Raw genomic sequence first — 19580 nt, forward strand, 5'->3', positions numbered from 1 at the left:
TTCCTCTTCTGTGCGGGGAGGGTCCTGCCTGCCACCTCCCCTGGGGAAGTCCCATGGCCCCCTCCTTATCTTCCTGACCCCTTTAATGGAAGAACCATCAGTTTCCTGAAAGCAAAGGGAACATTTAAAGTTCACTGCAGAAGCCCCAGTTCTAGTGCAGAGTAAAAAGGTTAAAGGGTGCTCCATAAACATGTATTTAATTGAACAAAATGGAACTGTGGGAAGGGAAACAAAGCCCAGCCCTGCCCTCAAGGCGTTGCCACAGAAACATAGCCAGGAGCTAAACTGTGGGCTCAGACTGAGACTTCTCCAGAAATGCCCTTTTAAATGCCACTATGAGTATATACAACATCCTTCTCTCAGAAGGCCTTTCCTCCACGTGTTCAGAGCATCCCTACAAGGTAGGGGTGAGCAGGGACTGTCCCTATTTTACAGACAAAAAACCAGAGGCCCCCCAAGAGGTAGAATGACTTGCCTGGGATCGTCATGGGTGCAAAGGCAAGCTCTGACAGCCAGAGGTCCTGACGGCCAGGCCGACATGGCTTTCTGCAGATGTGGTGTCTTCTAAAAGGCATTTATCAATTTTTTTTTTTCTGTTCAGAATTAAAGCAATCAGGATTAAACTCCTGTGCATGTATTTGATGGTTGAGGCCCAGTAGAATATGGCCACCACGTCGTGCTCTGCTGATCCCATTAAGACACTGGCTTTGACTTCCCATTAGTGTTCTACACTGTCCTGAGACAATTATTAAAATCTGTTGCATTGCAATTTGTTTGGCTGTAAAGATTTGACCTCTGAAGGAAGATGCACTAATGAATGAGGTTTGAGGACATCAGGGGTGACAGAGAAGGAAGCTCCATAGAACAGCAAGGATCAGAGAAGCTGTGCTCTTCTCTGTACAAGTCATAAAACACAGTGCTTGAAAGAGCCAACAAGTCCTCCTTAGCTAATTACATCTAATGATATGTTCTTGGCTTTCTGGAAGAGGCAGGGCACAGACCCGGACAATCCGGTAACGAGCCGCTTTATAAATGTGGTTGGAAACATACTCCAAGCTGCTGAGGGCCTGGCCCTGGGTCACTGTGGATAATTTGCAGGTGTCCTCTTCACCCTCCAAGGGACCTCTGGTTATTAGGGAGGCTGAGGAAACATCACGGGAAGCTCACTTTAAAATATAAGGCAGCAACTCCTCTTCTCTACTTAATAACTTGCTTTGCTGAATTTCATTCTTTGCACTTAATTTGCACAGGGCCTACTGCACAGCAGGGAAATCCTTTGAAGGCTACAACCTCCTCCAAGCAGTGCATGTTGTCAGGCATCTTGGGCCAGGGCAGAAGCAGGGATTGCTCCAGTCAGAGCCCTGTCCTTCCCCCAGAGCCAGCCTCCCTGGGTGCCTGGCCTCAGGTGCCACTAGGTCTACACTCCCTAGCAGGTGCCACTGCTGCTCTGTCTGGCGTGCTAGCTCACGTGGGCCTGTGGGTACTGTCATCCTCCTGTTAGAACGAGGGAAGTGCTAGTCAGATGCCTGATGCCAGGGGTCTCCAGGCTGGTCAGATCTGCCCCTGCAACCACTGACAAGTCAGCTGACAGATTCCAGCTGTGAGCACAGACCTGGGCCAGCCAGAGGAGAGCAGGAATCTTAAGGACCATCAGTTTGGGAGTGGGGCACAGCGACAGTGACACTATGCTAATGGACCACTGGAGAAGAGAACGCACAGAACTTGAAGCTAGCAATTTAACAAAGAGAGGGTCTAAAAACATCAATTTGAAGATATGCATTATTATCAGAAAGCTGCAGCCACTGAATTAAAAACAGAATTCTAAAATACTTCATTAATATCAAACATGCAAGGCTTAGAATAATCAAATGGAGTGCAGTCCTGCATTAATGATGGGGATATATTCTGAGAAATGTGTCATCAGGTGATTTTGTCATTGTGGGAACATCACAGTGTACATACTCAAACCTAGATGACATAGCCTACTACACCTAGGCTATATAGAATAGTATACTCTATTTCTCCCAGGCTATAAATCTATATGGCATGTTACTGTACTGAATACTGTAAACAACTGTAACATAATGGGAAGTATTTGTGTATCTACACATAGAAAAGGTACAGTAAAAATACGGTGTTACAATCTCATAGGACCTCTGTTATATATAGGTCTGTCATTGACCAAAACATCGTTATGCAGTGCATGACTGTATTAAAAAGGTAGACAGAGAGGTGAATACTAGCTCTTTGAATCCTATACATTACTCTACCACTAAGTTATTCCCAGAGTCCTGTGCAGGTTCAAATTGTACAAAAATGTGCAATAAAATATTTATGTTAAAATACCCATCTCTTGCCTTCTTATTTGTTTCAACACCAAATCAGATTTCTCTCTTTCTCTCTCTTCTTTTTAAAGAACTGTCAGGACAAATGGCATCTCATTTAAAAATAAATCCAAGTTTTCATAAGATTTAATGGGGTCTTGGGAAGAAATGAAGTTTCTGTCCAAATATTTCAAACTTTGATTCCTCTGTAGCAAAAATAAATGTATTAAAAATGTCTTTTCTAGGACAGTTACACTACCTTATAAATAAAGGTAGATTTCTAAACTAATTGTTCATTAGAAGAAAATGAAAGAACCATTAAACTAGAAAATATCTTACCTTGAAAAGTTGAGGAAATGAACATGTCGGGTGAATAAATAGGGTTGTTCGGCAGTACTTATATTTTTAATCAGTTCCATCTATTAAAAAAAGTACAAAATTAGCATATATAGGATCTAATTCACCAAGCCATATTAAGCTAAAGGTTATTCATCCAACTCCTTCCAACCCACTTATTACCTCTGGACCAGGGCCGAACACCTGTGCTTTGTGCAACGTTTATGAACTTTTACATAAGGCTTCTTAGTGAATAAAACAGTGCTATCCAAATTTATAGTCCTGTATCTAATTTAGTTAATTGTTACCATGAAAACCATGTGACAGATTAAGTCATTTCAACTAGAGAAATCAGTGCATTGCTGTACCAAAATGCAAAAAAAGAGAATGCCTTCAATCCCCTCCTTAAAGTCAAATCGAGAAAAGAGGTTAATGATTATCTTATATTTCTATAATGATATTATTGTGATACACAGAAATATTAACACTACTGCTGCAGAATTTTAAAATGGGAATAAAATGAGGTACCACTTTCTTATTTTTCTCTTTGATTATAAAAATTTATAAGGAAAACATGTCATAGGAAACACACAAACCCCCAAACGTCTTGGTTTTTTGGTGGGTGGTCATCTGAATTATTTATTTGCAGTTATCAGCAAGGCAAAAAGTAGTTTATATTCGTATAAACTAACTTTTATGGTCTTCTGGAACATGTCACGATACAGAAAATGTTTAATAAAATCTGTTAGAAATTCCACACATTCTTATGACTCCCTGACTTCCTGAATTCCACTTTCCCCAGATTTTCTAATTGGCCCCACCAAAACGGACACGCTGTGGAATTTTTTTAAAAAGCACGTTGAAAATTGCTACTTTGGATGAACATCAGAAGTTCAGCATTTCATATTTTTATGTAATAGTTCAAGTTGAAAACTAGAAACAAAGCCTGTCATTCATGTGTTAACCACAGTAGCAACAACAACAATGAAATGAGAGTCTGGAAGTCCAGGTTTGTCTCAAACATGACAGAATACCTGGGTCTGCCTTGTTCCCTCATGTCTAACACAGAGGCTGACACACACATAAGTGCTTGACAAGTATTTGTTCAGTGAATTAACTCCAACTAGCATGTGCTTTATAGATTGCTACACTAGGATCTCAGGGCCTAAAAACTTTAATCAGATATTCGTGCTCATGATGATTGAAGAAATGAAATTGAATTTTAAACGTAAACGACTTGCAGTTCATAAACCCTGTGCTTCTATTAGTCAGTGGCAGGCACAGTGAATAATGGTCTGCCTGTCCCCAAGCTTGCGTATAAAAGGAAATTCAGTCCTGCCTCTTTATCTACTGTTTTTCCTCTACACACCCCCTGCATGTGCTTATTTTCAGTAGTAAAACGTCCTGCTTGGTCACATGGTTCATTTTGATTTTTGATGGATTTACCAAAGGAGTTACAAATTTGGAAATACAACCATAGGTAATTTATCTTTAAGGATGTCTGCTTAGAGAAGTAACTCTTGACTGTATGTATGTTTAATCCAAAGACCATTAGTGCTTTAATTTTTAGATTATTTTTATTTAGATATTTCTCTGCACACATATAAGAAGGCCCCCTAATACTGCACAAAAAAAACTAGAAGAGCAGGTCAGAAGGAAAACCACTTCTTTACATATTCAACATTATATTATATTCTCTAAATACACGTCAACGTGTTAAATTTAATGGAAGAACAGTAGTAGTTAGATGTTGAGAACAGTGTCATAATAGTCATAAAGCTGTCTATTTCACAAGAAAAAAATGGATTAGCAGTGACAATGTATAACTCTTTCTAGACGTAATCTTTAAACACAGAATAAAGGTATTAACGCTCATGTTTATTGCATTAGCTCAGTGAGGCAGAGAATATATTTCAGCTCTCAGCCAGGCTGATCTTCATGAATGCTAAGACTTTCCCCATTTCCAGGGACAAGCAGTGGGCTCCTGAGCTCCTACTGCCATCACTTGGGATCCCTTGCCTGGTGCTGCTGCCATGGCCAAGGCCCGCCTTTTCTCTTGCATTAAGTGCATGTGCACGAGTGGCATCATGGGTGGCAATGGCACTACCGAAAATCACCACTGAGACCAGCACTCCTCTTCCTGGCTCGTGCAGGACTACTCCTGGGCTTCACTCTGATTCCACTGCATACAATGAATATTCGTCATTCACTGAGCACTTATTAGGCACTGAAGATAAAAATATGAGTAAGGTGGGTGGGAAGACAAGTAAGGAAGACAGTGGAATGTGTCCTAATGGTGCCCCAAATCCACCATGGCTGCACTCACACTCCTGATTCTCACCCATCTTCACTCTTTATCAGCTTAATCCATCTCTGGATAGTCTGGTCCTGCTGAGTGACACCTCCGTGTTCCCACCTGCAGTCCGGGTCTTTCCTGGACTCCCACATTCAGTCTCTCGCTGAGTCGTGCTAACTGTATCTGTGCTGTCTCCCTCAACAGGCCAGTGCAGCCAGACAGACTTGACCTCTCACCAAAGCCTGACCAAGTCCAAGTTCAGGTTTAAGTTTCCTCACCTGGAATGTTCTTCTGCTTCTATTTGTAAGTCCAGATCCTATAACCACTTTTTATCTTTGGCTAAAATGCCTACATACTTCAGGTAGTATTTCTGGATCTTTCATTCAACACCCATGATCTCCACTCTATGTCAGGCAAGTTACTGCCTGGGACTATGGCTACAGAGATGACAGATTCGGTTCTTGCTGTTGGGAAGCTCAAAGTCTTGTGGGCAAGGTGGACTGGGAGGCAGGTGCAGTCATGTGATAACTACCAGGGGAGGGAGGTGGAAGGCACATAGGTGAGGTACCTATCCTTACTGCAGATGAAGAGGTACTCCTTCCCCAAGGAAGTGCTCCTGAGTGGTTTGGAAGGGCCCATACGAGTTAGTCAGAGAAGAAAGGGATTTGCAGCATTGCAGACACAATGAACAGCAGATGCGAGGACAGAACAAAATGACATTGGTAATAAGAAACTGCAGGAGTCCAGTGTGCCAGAGGTTGGGAATGGGTCATCAAGGTAGCAGGTGAGATTAGAGAGTTAGGCAGGCGCCAGGTAACCGAGAGCACTGCAGGTCACAGAAGAGATTCTGACATTCATCCCCTGGGCAATTGATAGCCAGAAAAATTTCCCCCTAGATCTGAAGGCAGGGTGGAGAGTGTGAGAAAAAGGGTAAGGATTAGAGACAGAAGTTAAGCTAGGAAGACAGGGCAACAATCCCAACAGCAAGTGACAAGGGCGTGACCTAAGGTAGCAGTTCTCAGAGTGGTCCCCAGACCAGGACCATCAGCATCACCTGGGACTGGTTAGAAAGGATTTGGTTTTGAACACCTTTGGCCAGAAATAAGGCAGCCTTCTTTGATCACCTATAGCACTGTGTCTGAAAATATTTCAGGACATGCACTTTCTACAGTACATTGTACTTGAGTTTGTGCCCTAGGTTTGAGCAAGATCGTAAACTCTGTGAGGGCTGGAGCCATGCTTTATTTATCCTCTAGAAGGCCTAATACAGGTACCTGCACAGAATATATGCTCATATATATGGGGTGAAGAGATCACCTTTAGAAATCCTTTTTCTGGAGTCAAGAAATGTATAGCTAACCAAAAACAAAATTTTCTAGTACTTAGGCAATGATTTTAGCCTTTCTGGGACAAACCTGTATGTTCATTATCCTAGTGTCACACAGAAAAAACAGTTTTACCATTATATGAATAATATCCAGGACATAATAACCCCAACCAAACCCCCATTTTCTGAGTGCTTCTTGAAGGCTATGCACTGCACCAAGATGCTCTTATACGCATGCTGTCATTTCATCCTCACAAGGACAAAATGCATAGGTTAAGAAACTGCAGCACAGAAGGCTGCAGGGATCGTTTAAAGTTTCACTGTTGCAAGGAAGAGGAGCCAGGATCGAAATCCAAGTCTTTCAAATCCCCAAACTCTGCTCTGTATCACTGGCTGCAATCTACTCACCATTCCCACTGATGTCTGATCTATACATAAGCTTTTCAGATGGGAGAAGAGGGTCGGTTAGCACAATACCTCTGGGGAATAGAGATGGTTTGTGGGATATAAAGTTTCTACCTTTCCTGTGATGTGGTAAAAAGTAGAAAGGAAGTTCTGACAAGCAGAAAAGTATTGAGAAATGACACAAACATAAAAGCTTTAAAATATCAGAGAGACTATTCTTTAAAAGTTCTAGATGGGAAAATAGAGTATACCCTAACAAGAAAAGGAAATGAATTTTAAATACTGAAAAAAAAGATAACTATGTAATGGAATGTGTCTAGAAGAAGAAGTTGAATCACGGTGGCCAGGAAGTACTTTCTAATCTTTTGCTTCCAGGCTAAGTGGCTGGGATGGCCGAGCGAAAACCTTTACCTGCAGTTCCACTGACACAGTCAGACTTTGCTCCTGACTTCTTTAGCAAGTGCTTGTCAGTGGTGATGGTTTCTAAGCCTACTTAGGTCTGAATTGTGTCGCTAATCAACTAAGATGTCCTATAATTTTGCAAAGCATCTTATATGAAAGAAAGGGCATGTTTTCAATACATCAAAACAAAATAAGGAGTATCTCAGAGTAGGACTCGTTGGCCCTTTAATCTCAGAGGCTGAGAGGATGGCTGGAGGCTGGGGTTACCTTTCCCTCTCTCTGGAGTATGGGGAAGCCCTTCTAAGCAGGAGGTAGGATGGTCCATGGGAAGTCGTCAGTGCAACCCATGCCTGCGATGAAGAAGACGCCCACCAGGGGGAGCAAGGACACGAGCGAGGCAAAGCTTCTAGGTCTGAATTACAGAGAAAATCAATGTCACGGAGAAACATGTTTTGTCATCTTAGGCCTTGTTGCTTCCTCCTCGTTTTTTCCCTTTTCTTTCCACCAAGTTCTGATGAGCGGACTCAGCTTTTGTCCACAGGAGTCTAAGACGAGACCCTGCTGGCAGAGCTGGGTGAGCGCATCCCCACGGGTGGAGAGGGCCAGGCTCAGCCCTTTGGTTTGACTCGGGGTCAGGTGGGGGCACCTCCCGCGCCTGTGGACGCCGTCCCTGCTCCTTGGAAGTCAGGGAGCGCTGAGGGCCCTTCTAAAACAGGCTGTTCCAAAACGTTTCAAACAAGGGAAAGATTTCCTGGGATAAATGTGCAGGCTCCTGAGGAGACAGCACTTAAAACTTCAGGGAGAGAGACATGGAGTCTTCAGAGCTTTGAGAGAGTCTCAGGCGACAGAGGAACTCACTTTAATAAACGGAAAAGTTTCTAGTACTTAGAGCCTTTCATACAGTGATTCTTAACTGGAGTCGTGCAAGGAGGATCTCCTTGGCAGTGCTTTCCCCCAAGATACAAATACCCGGGCTCGGCCCCTACGAATCCAACTCTGTATTCTGCAGTAGGACCGAAATATTGTGAAAGAGCTCCTGAGCAGATTTTGATGCCCATCATGATTAAGAACCATTTTTTAATGGCTTCCCACTTTCAATTGTATAAAGTTCCAATTTTAAGCCTACCATTCAAAGTTCTCCAGGACTTAACATGAGTTCACTGTCAAGTCTTATTTTTCCACATTATTCTTATTGTTTTTATTTTTTACACAGGGTCTTGCTCTGTTGCCCAGGCTAAAGTGCAGTGGCACCATCATAGCTCACTGAAACCCCAAACTTCTGGGCTCAAGTGATCCTCCTGCCTCAGTCTCTCAAGCAGCTGGGACTACAGGCACATGCCACTGTGCCCGGCTAATTTTCCTATTTTCTGTTGAGACAAGGTCTTGCTCAGGCTGGTCTTGAACTCCTATTCTCAAGCGATCCTCCCATCTTGGCCTCCCAAAGTGCTAGGATTACAAGTGTTAGTCACTGTGCTTGGCCCACATTGTTCCTAATTTACATTACATCCTAATCAGTTTCCTATACACACTTATTCTTCCCTAAAAAGTGGGATGATAATATTAATACTTTCCTAATAATGTTACTTTGAGGATTGGAAATAAGGTGTACAAACCTGCAGTATGGTATCTGATGTTCAGTATACACCTTAATAAATATTCATCCAAGTAAATGAATAAACAATGAGAAAATCTGCTTCACAAATGAATGAGTGACCTTTCTCGATTAAACAGAACCCAGACGACCATGCCTTAGGGAAGCTTCAAAGAAATCCCTGTGGTCTCTAGACTTTTTCCAAATCTAACATGGTTTCTCAAGGTGAGTTTCTTTTTTGTAAGTCTCATTGCTTTGTAGTCACCATTCAGGCTTGGACCTTGCAGTGGGCAAAAGCAATGGGAGATAGAAGTTAAAACCATTATAAAGAAATACTGTTTTGACCAAGAGGCTAGAGCCACCCTGAGCACCCGGGCACAAGCTCTCTGTCTCCTCCGCCCTTTGAATACTCTTCAAGGTTTTCATCATTGGAATAGCTGCTGAATGGAGTCAGAGCAGATGTGAAGTTTATAGGGAAATAGTAGCCTTTACTGGTACGACTAGGGGGAGGCTAGTCCCGTATTTCACAAACCGTGAACTGGAATTCTGTGGATGCAAATGAGTCACAAGCACTCATAATGAGTCCCCTGACCAAGGAAGACCGGAAAACGCTAGGTGAAACCCAGTTAAACAGATTCTTTGGTTCTGTTTTTAATTCTCAAAGTCTTTGAAATGTAAATAATCACTGTGAGCTGATTCATTCGGGAGAAGGCACGCAGCATTTCCCAAATTTATTGAACCATGGCATTTTCTGTCTTTCACTGTCTTAGGGGAGCAGGATTCTCGGGAACACACCTAGGGAAGTGCTGAGAGGATGATTTTGACAGGGCTTCTAACCTTGGCTGCATCATAGAATCTCCTATGGCACTTGATTTAAAAAAAAAAAAAAGCTTTCTGGGCTCTACCCCAGAATCTCCAGGAGAAGGGCCATTGCAACTTGAGGTTTTAAAAGGCTCTGCAGGAGCTGCTGCTGTACAGCCAGAGCAGACACCTTCTATATTGTGAGAATGGCTTTTGGATGCAGGAGGGCCTAAGTTCAAGGCCAGGTGCCACAGACGGTCATTATATTATATTATGATTGGAAAGTGACTTAATCTGGTTGTCTTAGTTGTCTCATCCATACAATAGGGAATCATACTCACTAGTCTATTTCTAGGTGCAAAAGACTTAAAGGAAATAATGAAGTAAAACAATTAGCACAGTTGTTTTAGCTGGCTAGGTGCTATAGCCAGTTGCAACCCTTGGTTTCAATAGAAATAGAAAAATTATTTGCTGTCTCAATATTTTTGGCTCTTCTCCAACAACAATGAAATAATTATGGACTCTTACATATGTTCTGTGATATGCCTGTGGCATTCTGACCTTTATTGGACTTACAGCAATGTTCTGAAAGACAGTATCAGACCATTAACAAAGATGGTTATACGTTTTTCTTAGCAATCACACCCCAGGTCTTCTGGCAAAACAAAAGATTCCCTGTCTTTCAAACAATGTACATAATCTTCATTTTCCAAGAGATCATTTAAGCCAGCCCAAGAAACTGCAATCTGGTTTCAGAGCATACATGAAATGATGTCATTGTGGGTTTTTGCATAAGATGCTGTGCAAAGGTCCAACATTTGGCCAGCAGCAGTTGTCCATGCTCTGCAGCTGAGGCAGAGTTTTCCAAAATATAAACTTCAAAGGTGTTTCTATTTCTATAAGGACAGATGTAATGGGATTTTTATAGGCATTCTAACATTTGGTGTCTTCACGCTCCCTTCCCTTTTTAATAATTCCTTCAGTATCTTGTTCCATTAAAAATACTTTAACAATTTAGCTGTGAGAGTGTGAGTGTGTGTGAGTGTGTGTGAGAGAGAGAGAAAGAGAGAGAGAGAGAGAGAGAGAGAGAGAGAGAGAGAGAGAGAGAGAGAGAGAGAGAGAGATGACAGCTACTCTCCAGAGAGGAATGCATGTGTGAATTTGACCCTGGCCCAGAGAGGTGCCTTTGTGTATGAATGAAATGCTATAGATAATTCTAGTCTTCAAAAAGGATAGTATTCTAAAGTTCCTTTGTAAATCCATAGTTTGGAACTTGGAATACATTTTCTCATAAAAGAAATGCTCCACACAGTGGATAGAGTCCCGGGCCAGCCCACAGGAGCCTGTTTAACTCACGCTGCACCTGAAGCAGAACTGTTATTAACTCTAGAGAGCAATGATTCCATGGGAACAAATTTTCAGAGTTTGACTGTTTATGGGTGAGAACCACTAACTATAAAAGTTTCTCTAGTCTCCTAAATCATCTCCCCCTTATTCTTCTAATAAATTACTAAGAAGAGGAGCTATTCATACCACAAACAATTTCTTGAATCTATTAAGTTAAATAATATTTTTTTTCTCTGCTTATTTTATGCACTCTGAAACTTTAGTAAAAGGGACACGCCGAACAAGAAAAAGAATTTCTCTCAACATTATTGAATGATTTCGACTTGGTTTCTGGTCACTTCATTTTCTGGAGACTCTCTTTGCATGCCAGAGCCAGAATAGCTGGCTGCAGACAGGCATTCGTCACTGTTGTTTTGTTTGTTTTTAAGTCAAAATTATATAATTGTTTTTTCTACCTTATTGTTACCTTTGCCTTAGGTCTTAAAAACTTGTCTTATAATTTTATAGGAATACAGAATAATTAAATAATGAAACATATTCTAGGTCACACTGACCACAGGAATCAGAAATGTTTTTAACTACACAATACACAGATTGTCTAGAAGTTATATAAATATATCACAGAATCACAGGGCTGGAAAGAACCTTAAAAATTGTCTAGTCTATTCCCTGGCTTCTAGACAAGCCAACCATTCCAAACAGATGAGAGCTAACCTATATTTTAGACAAGGATGACTTTGCCTTTAACTCTTTCTGGATCCAACGATCTATACACTGCAAATTATTACTGATTTTCAATCCAAATGATTCCATTCATAGTCACAATTGAATTTTTACTTTTTGATGTTTGTTCCTTATAGGAATCAAAGTATTAACAGGTTCATCTGTGCAAAATATCATGGCATATTTAAATATTATAGTTTGTGTTCTCTCTTCCAGGACATTCCTAACATCCTAATGTCTAATCCGTTAGTTACTGCTGTCTTGCTCTCTCTCGGTTGTTGGCAACCTCTTCAGCAGTGGGAACTCAAATCTAGCAACTGTGTTTTATGAGGCATCTGAGAACTGAGCATAATTTCCACATACAGGAATATTTAAGTATAATCTGATAAGCAGGCCTTTACAGTTAGACTCAAAAGAAAACCAAATTCAATAATTCTAATAAAACTGCAGTGACATAGGCTGTTAATTTATCCTTAACTTTCTTTCAGGTAGTTAAAAAGGCACCATCAGCCTAATCATATTTGCTCTTCAATCAAGCAGGGACACCAAAGAGAACCTGTCCTTATTAAACACAGTTATACATAGGATGCGATAACCTTGAATGTCACCAAAGATAATTTTTTCTATAGAGAGGCTGCTACAGAACCTACAAGGGGTAACCTCAAAATAATTTTTGCTGACTGGTAATGACTATTTAACTATTGGTACTGGCAATGACTATCTAAACTTGATACTCAGAGACTCTTTGATGGCAGTTTTCAGGGGAACAGGCATTCTGATCTTTATGTTATGGAAGACACTAAACATACTGACTTTAGAGCAAGTCCTGTCAGCTTTGTTACTGTCTTGAAACAGTCCCACTTTCCCCCCAAGATAAAGGAGAGAGGTGGGGCTGGGAAGTTAGGCGTGAGAATCCATTGGTTTGTGAGGTTCTGAATGTCTCAAAGGTGAGGATTTTATCTAGAAGAAATGGCCATGGGTGGAAATTTCCGTAATTCTTATCTCAACCTGATGTGAACCACGTGCCCTGTTTATGCCCCACGCTCATGCACCATTCATCGAGTAGCTGCTCGTTTTAAGCATCTACGGGCACAGAAGCAAGTTTTCGAGACCAGGCTGACAAACTCGACCCTGTAAAATGACTGTGAGGACCCTATGCTAACTTTTCTGCATTTAGCAAAGCACCTCCATGGAGACCGTCAGCCCTACTTCTGTACAGGCTTACAAAGTAAAATCAGCCTTCGCAGCTCCCTACTATAGGACAGCCCTCCTGACCAGCCGTCAGCACGCCCACTTGCACGGCTCAGCTACATTAGGGGAAAATTGTTCCTGAGAAGCAGAGTGATTCTTTTCTCAGCACTGAACACTCCAAATGCTGCTCTCGAAGCCTCAGTATCCTCTGAGTTTGCCGTGACAGGAAGCTCGTGTCTCCCATCAACCAACCAGATCCCTGGCCCAAAGAGCACTTTCTCTTCACTATAATCATAAAGATTTTGGACACGAGGGAGAAAATTATTAAAAGAAAAAATATTAAGAAGAAAGAAATAAAAGAAAAAATAAAAAGAAAAGAAAAGAAAAAATATTAGAAGAAAATTTTCTCATCTTGACTGAGAAGGTACCGGCATTATTTATAGCTCAGTGGTGTAAGTATTTGAGATGTACGTATTGCTAATTTTAGCTAAATAGACAATGACAAGTGCATACCGTCCTGCATCAGTCCTAACAAACGTATCCCTTCAGGGAGGCTTCCTGGTTTATAGAGTCCCCGTAGAAGCCTTGACTTCAATTTACTTCCACGAGCTGGCAAAAAATACAGCATGAAATTGAAACCCTGACCTTCATTTGCAGTAGTTTGAAGCATGCCCGGTGAGGCGCCCACTAATTACACAAATGAGTTGAAGCCACATACAATTCAACAATGGGCAGAGTCAACTTACTTGTTCGTTTTTAGTGAGCCTGGTTTTGTTGTGAATGTCTGATGTGACCAAATTAAATCCGTGCTTCTCTGACAAGATTCTCAGAAGCAAGACCACAGTACGGCTCCCGCATTTGCCTACTCTGTTATACACCACCTGGCTTGGGAAAGGTAGTACCTGGGAAAAGAACAAGAAAACAAGCATGAAATGTCCGTGTGTGAAAATATTTATGATGCTTCCCTCAATTTCAGAACAATAAACACTTGATAAATCTCAATGCGAAGGGTCTATCTTAGGTTAATGAAAGGACAGAAGTGATGAGCCAGTGTTAATCTTCATGGTATAACTGGAGAGAAACGCAGGTCTTGCCATCTGTCTACACTGGCACCTACACAGACGGTATTTCACGCAGTCTATAAGATCACTTATGAGGCTTCTTTTGTTTCTTCTTAGGAGGAAAATATATAAACACGTGCTTTAATGACAATATTTCTTGCCAAGTTATATTATGCTTTATCAGAACAACTTAATTTGTAGAGTGATCAAGGAAAAATACGATAATTAGAAACACTGAGACATAATTCACATAGTATAAAATTCACTCTTTTAAAACATACAGTTCAATGGTCTTTAGTATATTCATAAAGTTTGCAGCCGTCACCACTATCTCATTCTAGAGCATTTTCATCACCTCAAAAGAAACCCCGTGTCCATCAGGATTCACTTTCCATTTCCACTGTCACCCCGGCCCTGGAAACCATTTATCTACTATTCTGTTGCTCTGATTTTGCCTATAGGATTCTGGGCATTTCATATGAATGAAATGACACAGTATGTGGACTTTTGTGCCTGGCCTTTTTTACTCAGCATAATGTTTTTTCCAGGTTCATCCACGTTGTAGTATGAATCAATACTTCATGCCTTCATATGGCTTCATAATAACACATTGCGTATAGTTATACCACATTTTGTTTATACTTTGGTCAGCAGATGGCCATGTGGATTATTTCCACTTTTTGGCTACTATGAATAATACTGTTGTGAACATCTGTGTACAAGTTTTTGTGTGGACATGATTTTGATTCTCTTGGGTATATACCTAAGTGTGGAATTGCTGGATCATATGGTGGCTCTATGTTTAATTTTTGAAAGAACTGCCAAACTGCTTTCAATGCAGCTGCACTATTTTATATTCCTACCAGCAATATATAGGGTTCCCACTTCTCCACATCCTTGCCAATACGTGTTATTGCCTTTTTTTTTTTATCATAGCCATCCTAGTGGGTGTGAAGTGGTATTCATTGTGGTTTTGATTTGCATTTCTCTTATGACTAATGATGTTGAACATTTTTTTCATGTGCTTATTGGCCATTTGTGTTATTTTCTTTGGAGAAATTTCCATTTGAATCCATCACTCATTTTAAAATTGCATTTCTATTGCTGGGTTTTAAGAGTTCTATATATATTCTGGATCTGCAAATACATGATTTGCAAATATTTTTTCCCATTCTGTAGTTTGTCTTTCACTTTTTTGATAGTGTCCTTTGAAGGACAAAAGTTTTTAATTTTGGGCTGGGTGTGATGGCTCATGCCTATAATCCTAGCACTTTAAGAGGTGTAGGCAACAGGATTGGTGGAGCCCAGGAGTTTAAGATCAGCTGAGCAACACAGTGAGACCCTGTCTCTACAAAAATAGAAAACAATCAGCCAGGTATGTTAGCATGCACCTACAGTCCCACCTATGTGGGAGGCTGAGGCAGGAGGATCACTTGAGCTCAGGAGTTTGAGATTACAGTGAGCTATGATGATGCCAGTGCACTCTAGCCCAGGCAACAGAGCAAAACCTTGTCTGAAAAAAACCAGTGTTTAATTTTAATGGAGTCCAATTTATCTAATTTTTCTTTGGTTGATTGTATTCTTGGTGTCACATCTGAGAAACTATTAACTAATCCAAGATCATGAAGATATACACTTATGTGTTCTCCTAGGAGTTTTATAGTTTTAGTTCTAATACTTAGGTCTTTGATCCATTTTGAGTCCATTTCAGGTATGGTGTAAGCCAATGGTCTAACTTCATTCTTATGCACATAGATATCCAATTGTCCTAGCACCCTTTGTCGAAAAGATTGTTCTTTCCCCATTTAACTGTTTGGTACCCTTGTAAAAAACCCATTAATCATAAATGTGTCTGTGGTTATTATTATTTCTGGATTCTCAATTCTATAGTACCAATCAATTTATACTTAGTATAATTTATACTAAGTATAGTTTGTCCTTATGCAAATACCATACAGTCTTGATTATTATGGCTTTGTTATAAGTTTTGAAATTGTGAAGGGTGAGTCCCTCCAACTTTGTTCTTTTTCAAGGCTGTTTTGGCTACTCTGGGTCCTTTGCATTTCTATATGAATTTTAGGATCAGCTTGCCAATATCTGTAAAAAACAAAAAAAAAAAAAAAAAAGAATGGAGGCTTTGATACACATTGAACTGAATCTGTAGATCAATTTGAGGACTATTGTTACCTTAACAATATTAAGTCTTCCAGTCCATGATCATGGAATGTCTTTCTACTTAATTAGTTCTCCCCTAATTTGTTTCATTGATGTTTTGTAGTTTTCAGTGTCCAAACCTTGTACTCCTTTTTTTGAATTTCTTCTTTATGATGCTATTATAAATGAAATTACTTTCGTAATTTCATTTTTGGACTGCTTGTTCATTGGTATAAATACAATTGATTTTTCTATATTGCTCTTCCATTCTGCAATCTTGCTGAACTCATTTATTAGCTCTAATAGTTTCTGCATGTGGATTCTTTAGGATTTTCTATTAATAAGGTCATATCATCTACAAACAGATAGTTTTATTTTATGCATTCCAGTATGGATGCTTTTTTGTTTTCTCTTCTAATTGCCTAGTGATAATGATTTTGATATACTAAGAAGCTATTATGAAAAGCATCTATGATTAAATATTTATATCCTCAATAAAGATGTTATCTCCATTTGCAGTGCTCAGCATTGGCCAGCTGGCAAATGATAACCAGAGGATTCCTTCATTCAGCACATACCCCTAACAAGAAGTCATAAAAAAGCTCAAAACTAAAGATTAAAGCTTAGCATAAAATATACCCCAAACCTGCCTTAAGGAACGCCATTTGAATTTTTACCTTTGTAATTACAGGTGAACTTCTTTTCCTGAAATATTTTATATGCAGCGTTGCATTTTGTAAGTTTGGAACTTAAAAGGCTCATTGTCATTGGAGTAAAACATACTGTCAACATCCCCCACGTAGCAACCAGTCTTGTGCCATTTTGGTATAATTCTTCCACTGTGTATTCTTTCCTTCTAAGCAAGGCCTTGTTCCTTTAGGCCCAGTCAGTGTCTTCCATTTTGTGTTCTCAAGGTGCCTAGATGGTGCTTTGCATATAAAGGACCTCAGAAGACATTGATTGATTCTTGACTGCTCTGAGGGGTTTAATGTGCTGCTTAACACTAATTAACATAATGACCTGGATAAAATGGGAAACCAAGAGAATCTGCAATACAGCTGTTCTTTCTAGCCAAGTGCTAATAAAAGTCATCAAGGTAAATAAAAAGACAGTCATTATAATAGGTCACTTTTACTTACGGTCTAATCTGTGAGAACTCCAAAAGTCTGTTCTCTGGCCACTATTGCAGTTCAGATAGTCAGAGATGTTCTCAGCTATTTAATATAAAGTTATGACCCAGGAATACTGAACGAGGCTTCGTGTTTAATCTAATGATATGAATGGCATTTATAAGTTGGACTTTCCATTACAACCAGGCTGGTGTATGGATTACGGCTGTGACAAAGCTGCCAGCATGAAGTTGAAGTCTTTCATAGAAACAAACTGTCCAACAAATGGGATGGATGCATCTTTTCCTGTACTTTATTGGAAGACTTTAGGTATATCTTAGAAGGTTTAAATAAAAACTTGAGGCAATTACCTATAAAACTTAGGTGAAATCACTTAATTTCTCCTGAATCGCTTGGGTAATTGACACCGTAGCAGGCTTAGTATCTATCTTACCCTTTTTAATAATAACCAAATATGTTATTTACCTTTGGGTTATTGGTTAATTCATTTTTTATGATTTTTTAAAATAATTTTTCATAATTACAGTTTTTTTTCATTAGTCTTGTGGTAAGCTCTCAACTAATGGTTATAAATATTGGTTACTTAAAAAGAACACCTAGATATGAACACAAATTCCTGCATTATTCCTGCAGCTGTATTTACAATATTAATTTAAGGAAAAGCAGAGTGTAACATCCCCATCGTGACTCCATTTCTATCATTTCTGTAAACACCAGTAAGCACCTACATGCTATGAACGTAGAGCTAGGAAATGTGTTTTCACATAAAGTTCCTGGAGTCAGTCTTTTAAAGACACATCATACACCACCACAAGCAAACCTCTCTCAAATTTAGGGCGGGGCTTTGGAGTCATTTTCTAAAAGACTTCATATGCGATGCACTGAAAATTGGCAAATTAGGCTGGCCAAATCATCACGTTGATCCAGTCATCACGTTGGATAAGGTTTGAAATTGAACAACAACAGAAGTCGATTCATCCTGTCCTTGGTAAAACTACAGATTTGCTTCTGAAGGTCTGCTTTAAAAATCATTGTCACCTTTTATTTGAAGTGTACTTTCTGGAAAGATGGAGAAAAAAGGGACTGATGTTTACGAAGGGCTGACCCTGTGCTGTGTAAACCCTCTTGATCTTTGCTAACAATACAGAATCAAATAGCATAATTGTCTTTTACTCTAGCTGTGCATTTCTCTAAGAGTTTGAATTATCGAATGGGTTAAGTAAGCATCACTAGTAGCAACCGAGTGACTCCCCTGAGTGCCTCTGTCTTCATAATATCATAGATTCACAGAATGGGGTTTGAGGTCCAGAGTCAATTTAGAATAATCCATCCATTCAGACGCCCCCATCACTCTCTGTCACCCCCACCTCCTGCCCGATCCGTGCTTGACTGGGCTAGAACTTTCCTTTTTGTTGTCACTTCGTCCTCTCAAAATCCCTGTGAGGTAGATGTTATAATTATTTTAGATGAGTAAACTGAGGCTCAGAGAGATGACCTGTCATTTTCAAGATCACAAAGCCAAAAACATTGGCACATGATGTTAGCCCAGCTCTCGGCTCTCCCGATCCCTAAAATGACATTCCCTTTAACAGACAACAGCAAACGGTGAAAAGAATTTTTAGTTTGACTTCTGCGACAGAGATAATATTTCCTTTTCTATGTCTTGCACGTATCCAACCTCATTAAATATGCCATTTTTCAACAGTCAACAATCACAACCAGTATCATCAGCCATTACTCAGCCGTTACTCAAACCCGGGGAATGGCTGAGTGGAACCGACAGGGGCGGATTAGCCTCTCTCTGCTTCCTGAGGACTCAGTCCAGCAAGCTGATGGAAGCCAGAGTGTCAGCGCAGCTAATGGGAGAAAAAGGTAGCAGGATGGACTCCCCCCAGCCCCCTCCTGCCTCCTTCCCCTAATATGTCACCGGGCAGTCACAGCAACAGCTGCCTCAGATATGTGAACTGCTTCCACCAGGAAAGGGAAAAAACAGGAAGCAGTAAATTGCAGTAAAATGTAATCCTAAGTACACTTGGAATGTCTATCAAGACAAGCAAATATCCACAAATGATAAACTTAATGACTCTGAAAAGACTTTAAATGGCTTGGAAGATCAACCTCAAAATCCTCATTTTCCTCAACAGATATCTGTTGATTGTCAGACAGAGAACTCCACCCTCCACTTTCATGTTCCTGTTATCATTTGCACACAAATCCTGATCAGTTACTCTTCCTTTGGGTGTCCTACAGAGAAGAATACAGCAGCTCCCCCCAGCACAGCCCCCCATATGATTCTTGGCAACGACGGTTGTATGAATGTTATGTCTGTGGTTTCTGTTTTATGGCCAATTTGTAAAAGTGAAGGGGCCTCCAAAATATTTCACTCTATGAATTATATATTTTTATGCTGCCTGCCTTGTGAGTTCTGCACATGCCACAAATCCCCAGAGCCTGACAGGCCTGTGCAGAGCATGCCAAATAAACAGAAGTCT

General features: G+C 40.3%; 1 protein-coding gene across 1 annotated transcript in view; it reads right to left on the reverse strand.

Annotated features, from left to right (window-relative positions):
* UST (uronyl 2-sulfotransferase) overlaps positions 1 to 19580 on the reverse strand; it is a 279876-nt gene that overhangs the window by 106773 nt on the left and 153523 nt on the right. The window contains exons 3-4 of the mRNA XM_020287257.2: positions 13490 to 13645; positions 2664 to 2743 (exon numbers count right to left, since the gene is read on the reverse strand). Of these exons, the coding sequence (XP_020142846.1) occupies positions 2664 to 2743; positions 13490 to 13645 (236 nt within the window). The remainder of the gene's footprint in view (positions 1 to 2663; positions 2744 to 13489; positions 13646 to 19580) is intronic.

The sequence above is a fragment of the Microcebus murinus genome, chromosome 5, assembly GCF_040939455.1.
Source record: "Microcebus murinus isolate Inina chromosome 5, M.murinus_Inina_mat1.0, whole genome shotgun sequence".
Classification (NCBI taxonomy): domain Eukaryota; kingdom Metazoa; phylum Chordata; class Mammalia; order Primates; family Cheirogaleidae; genus Microcebus; species Microcebus murinus.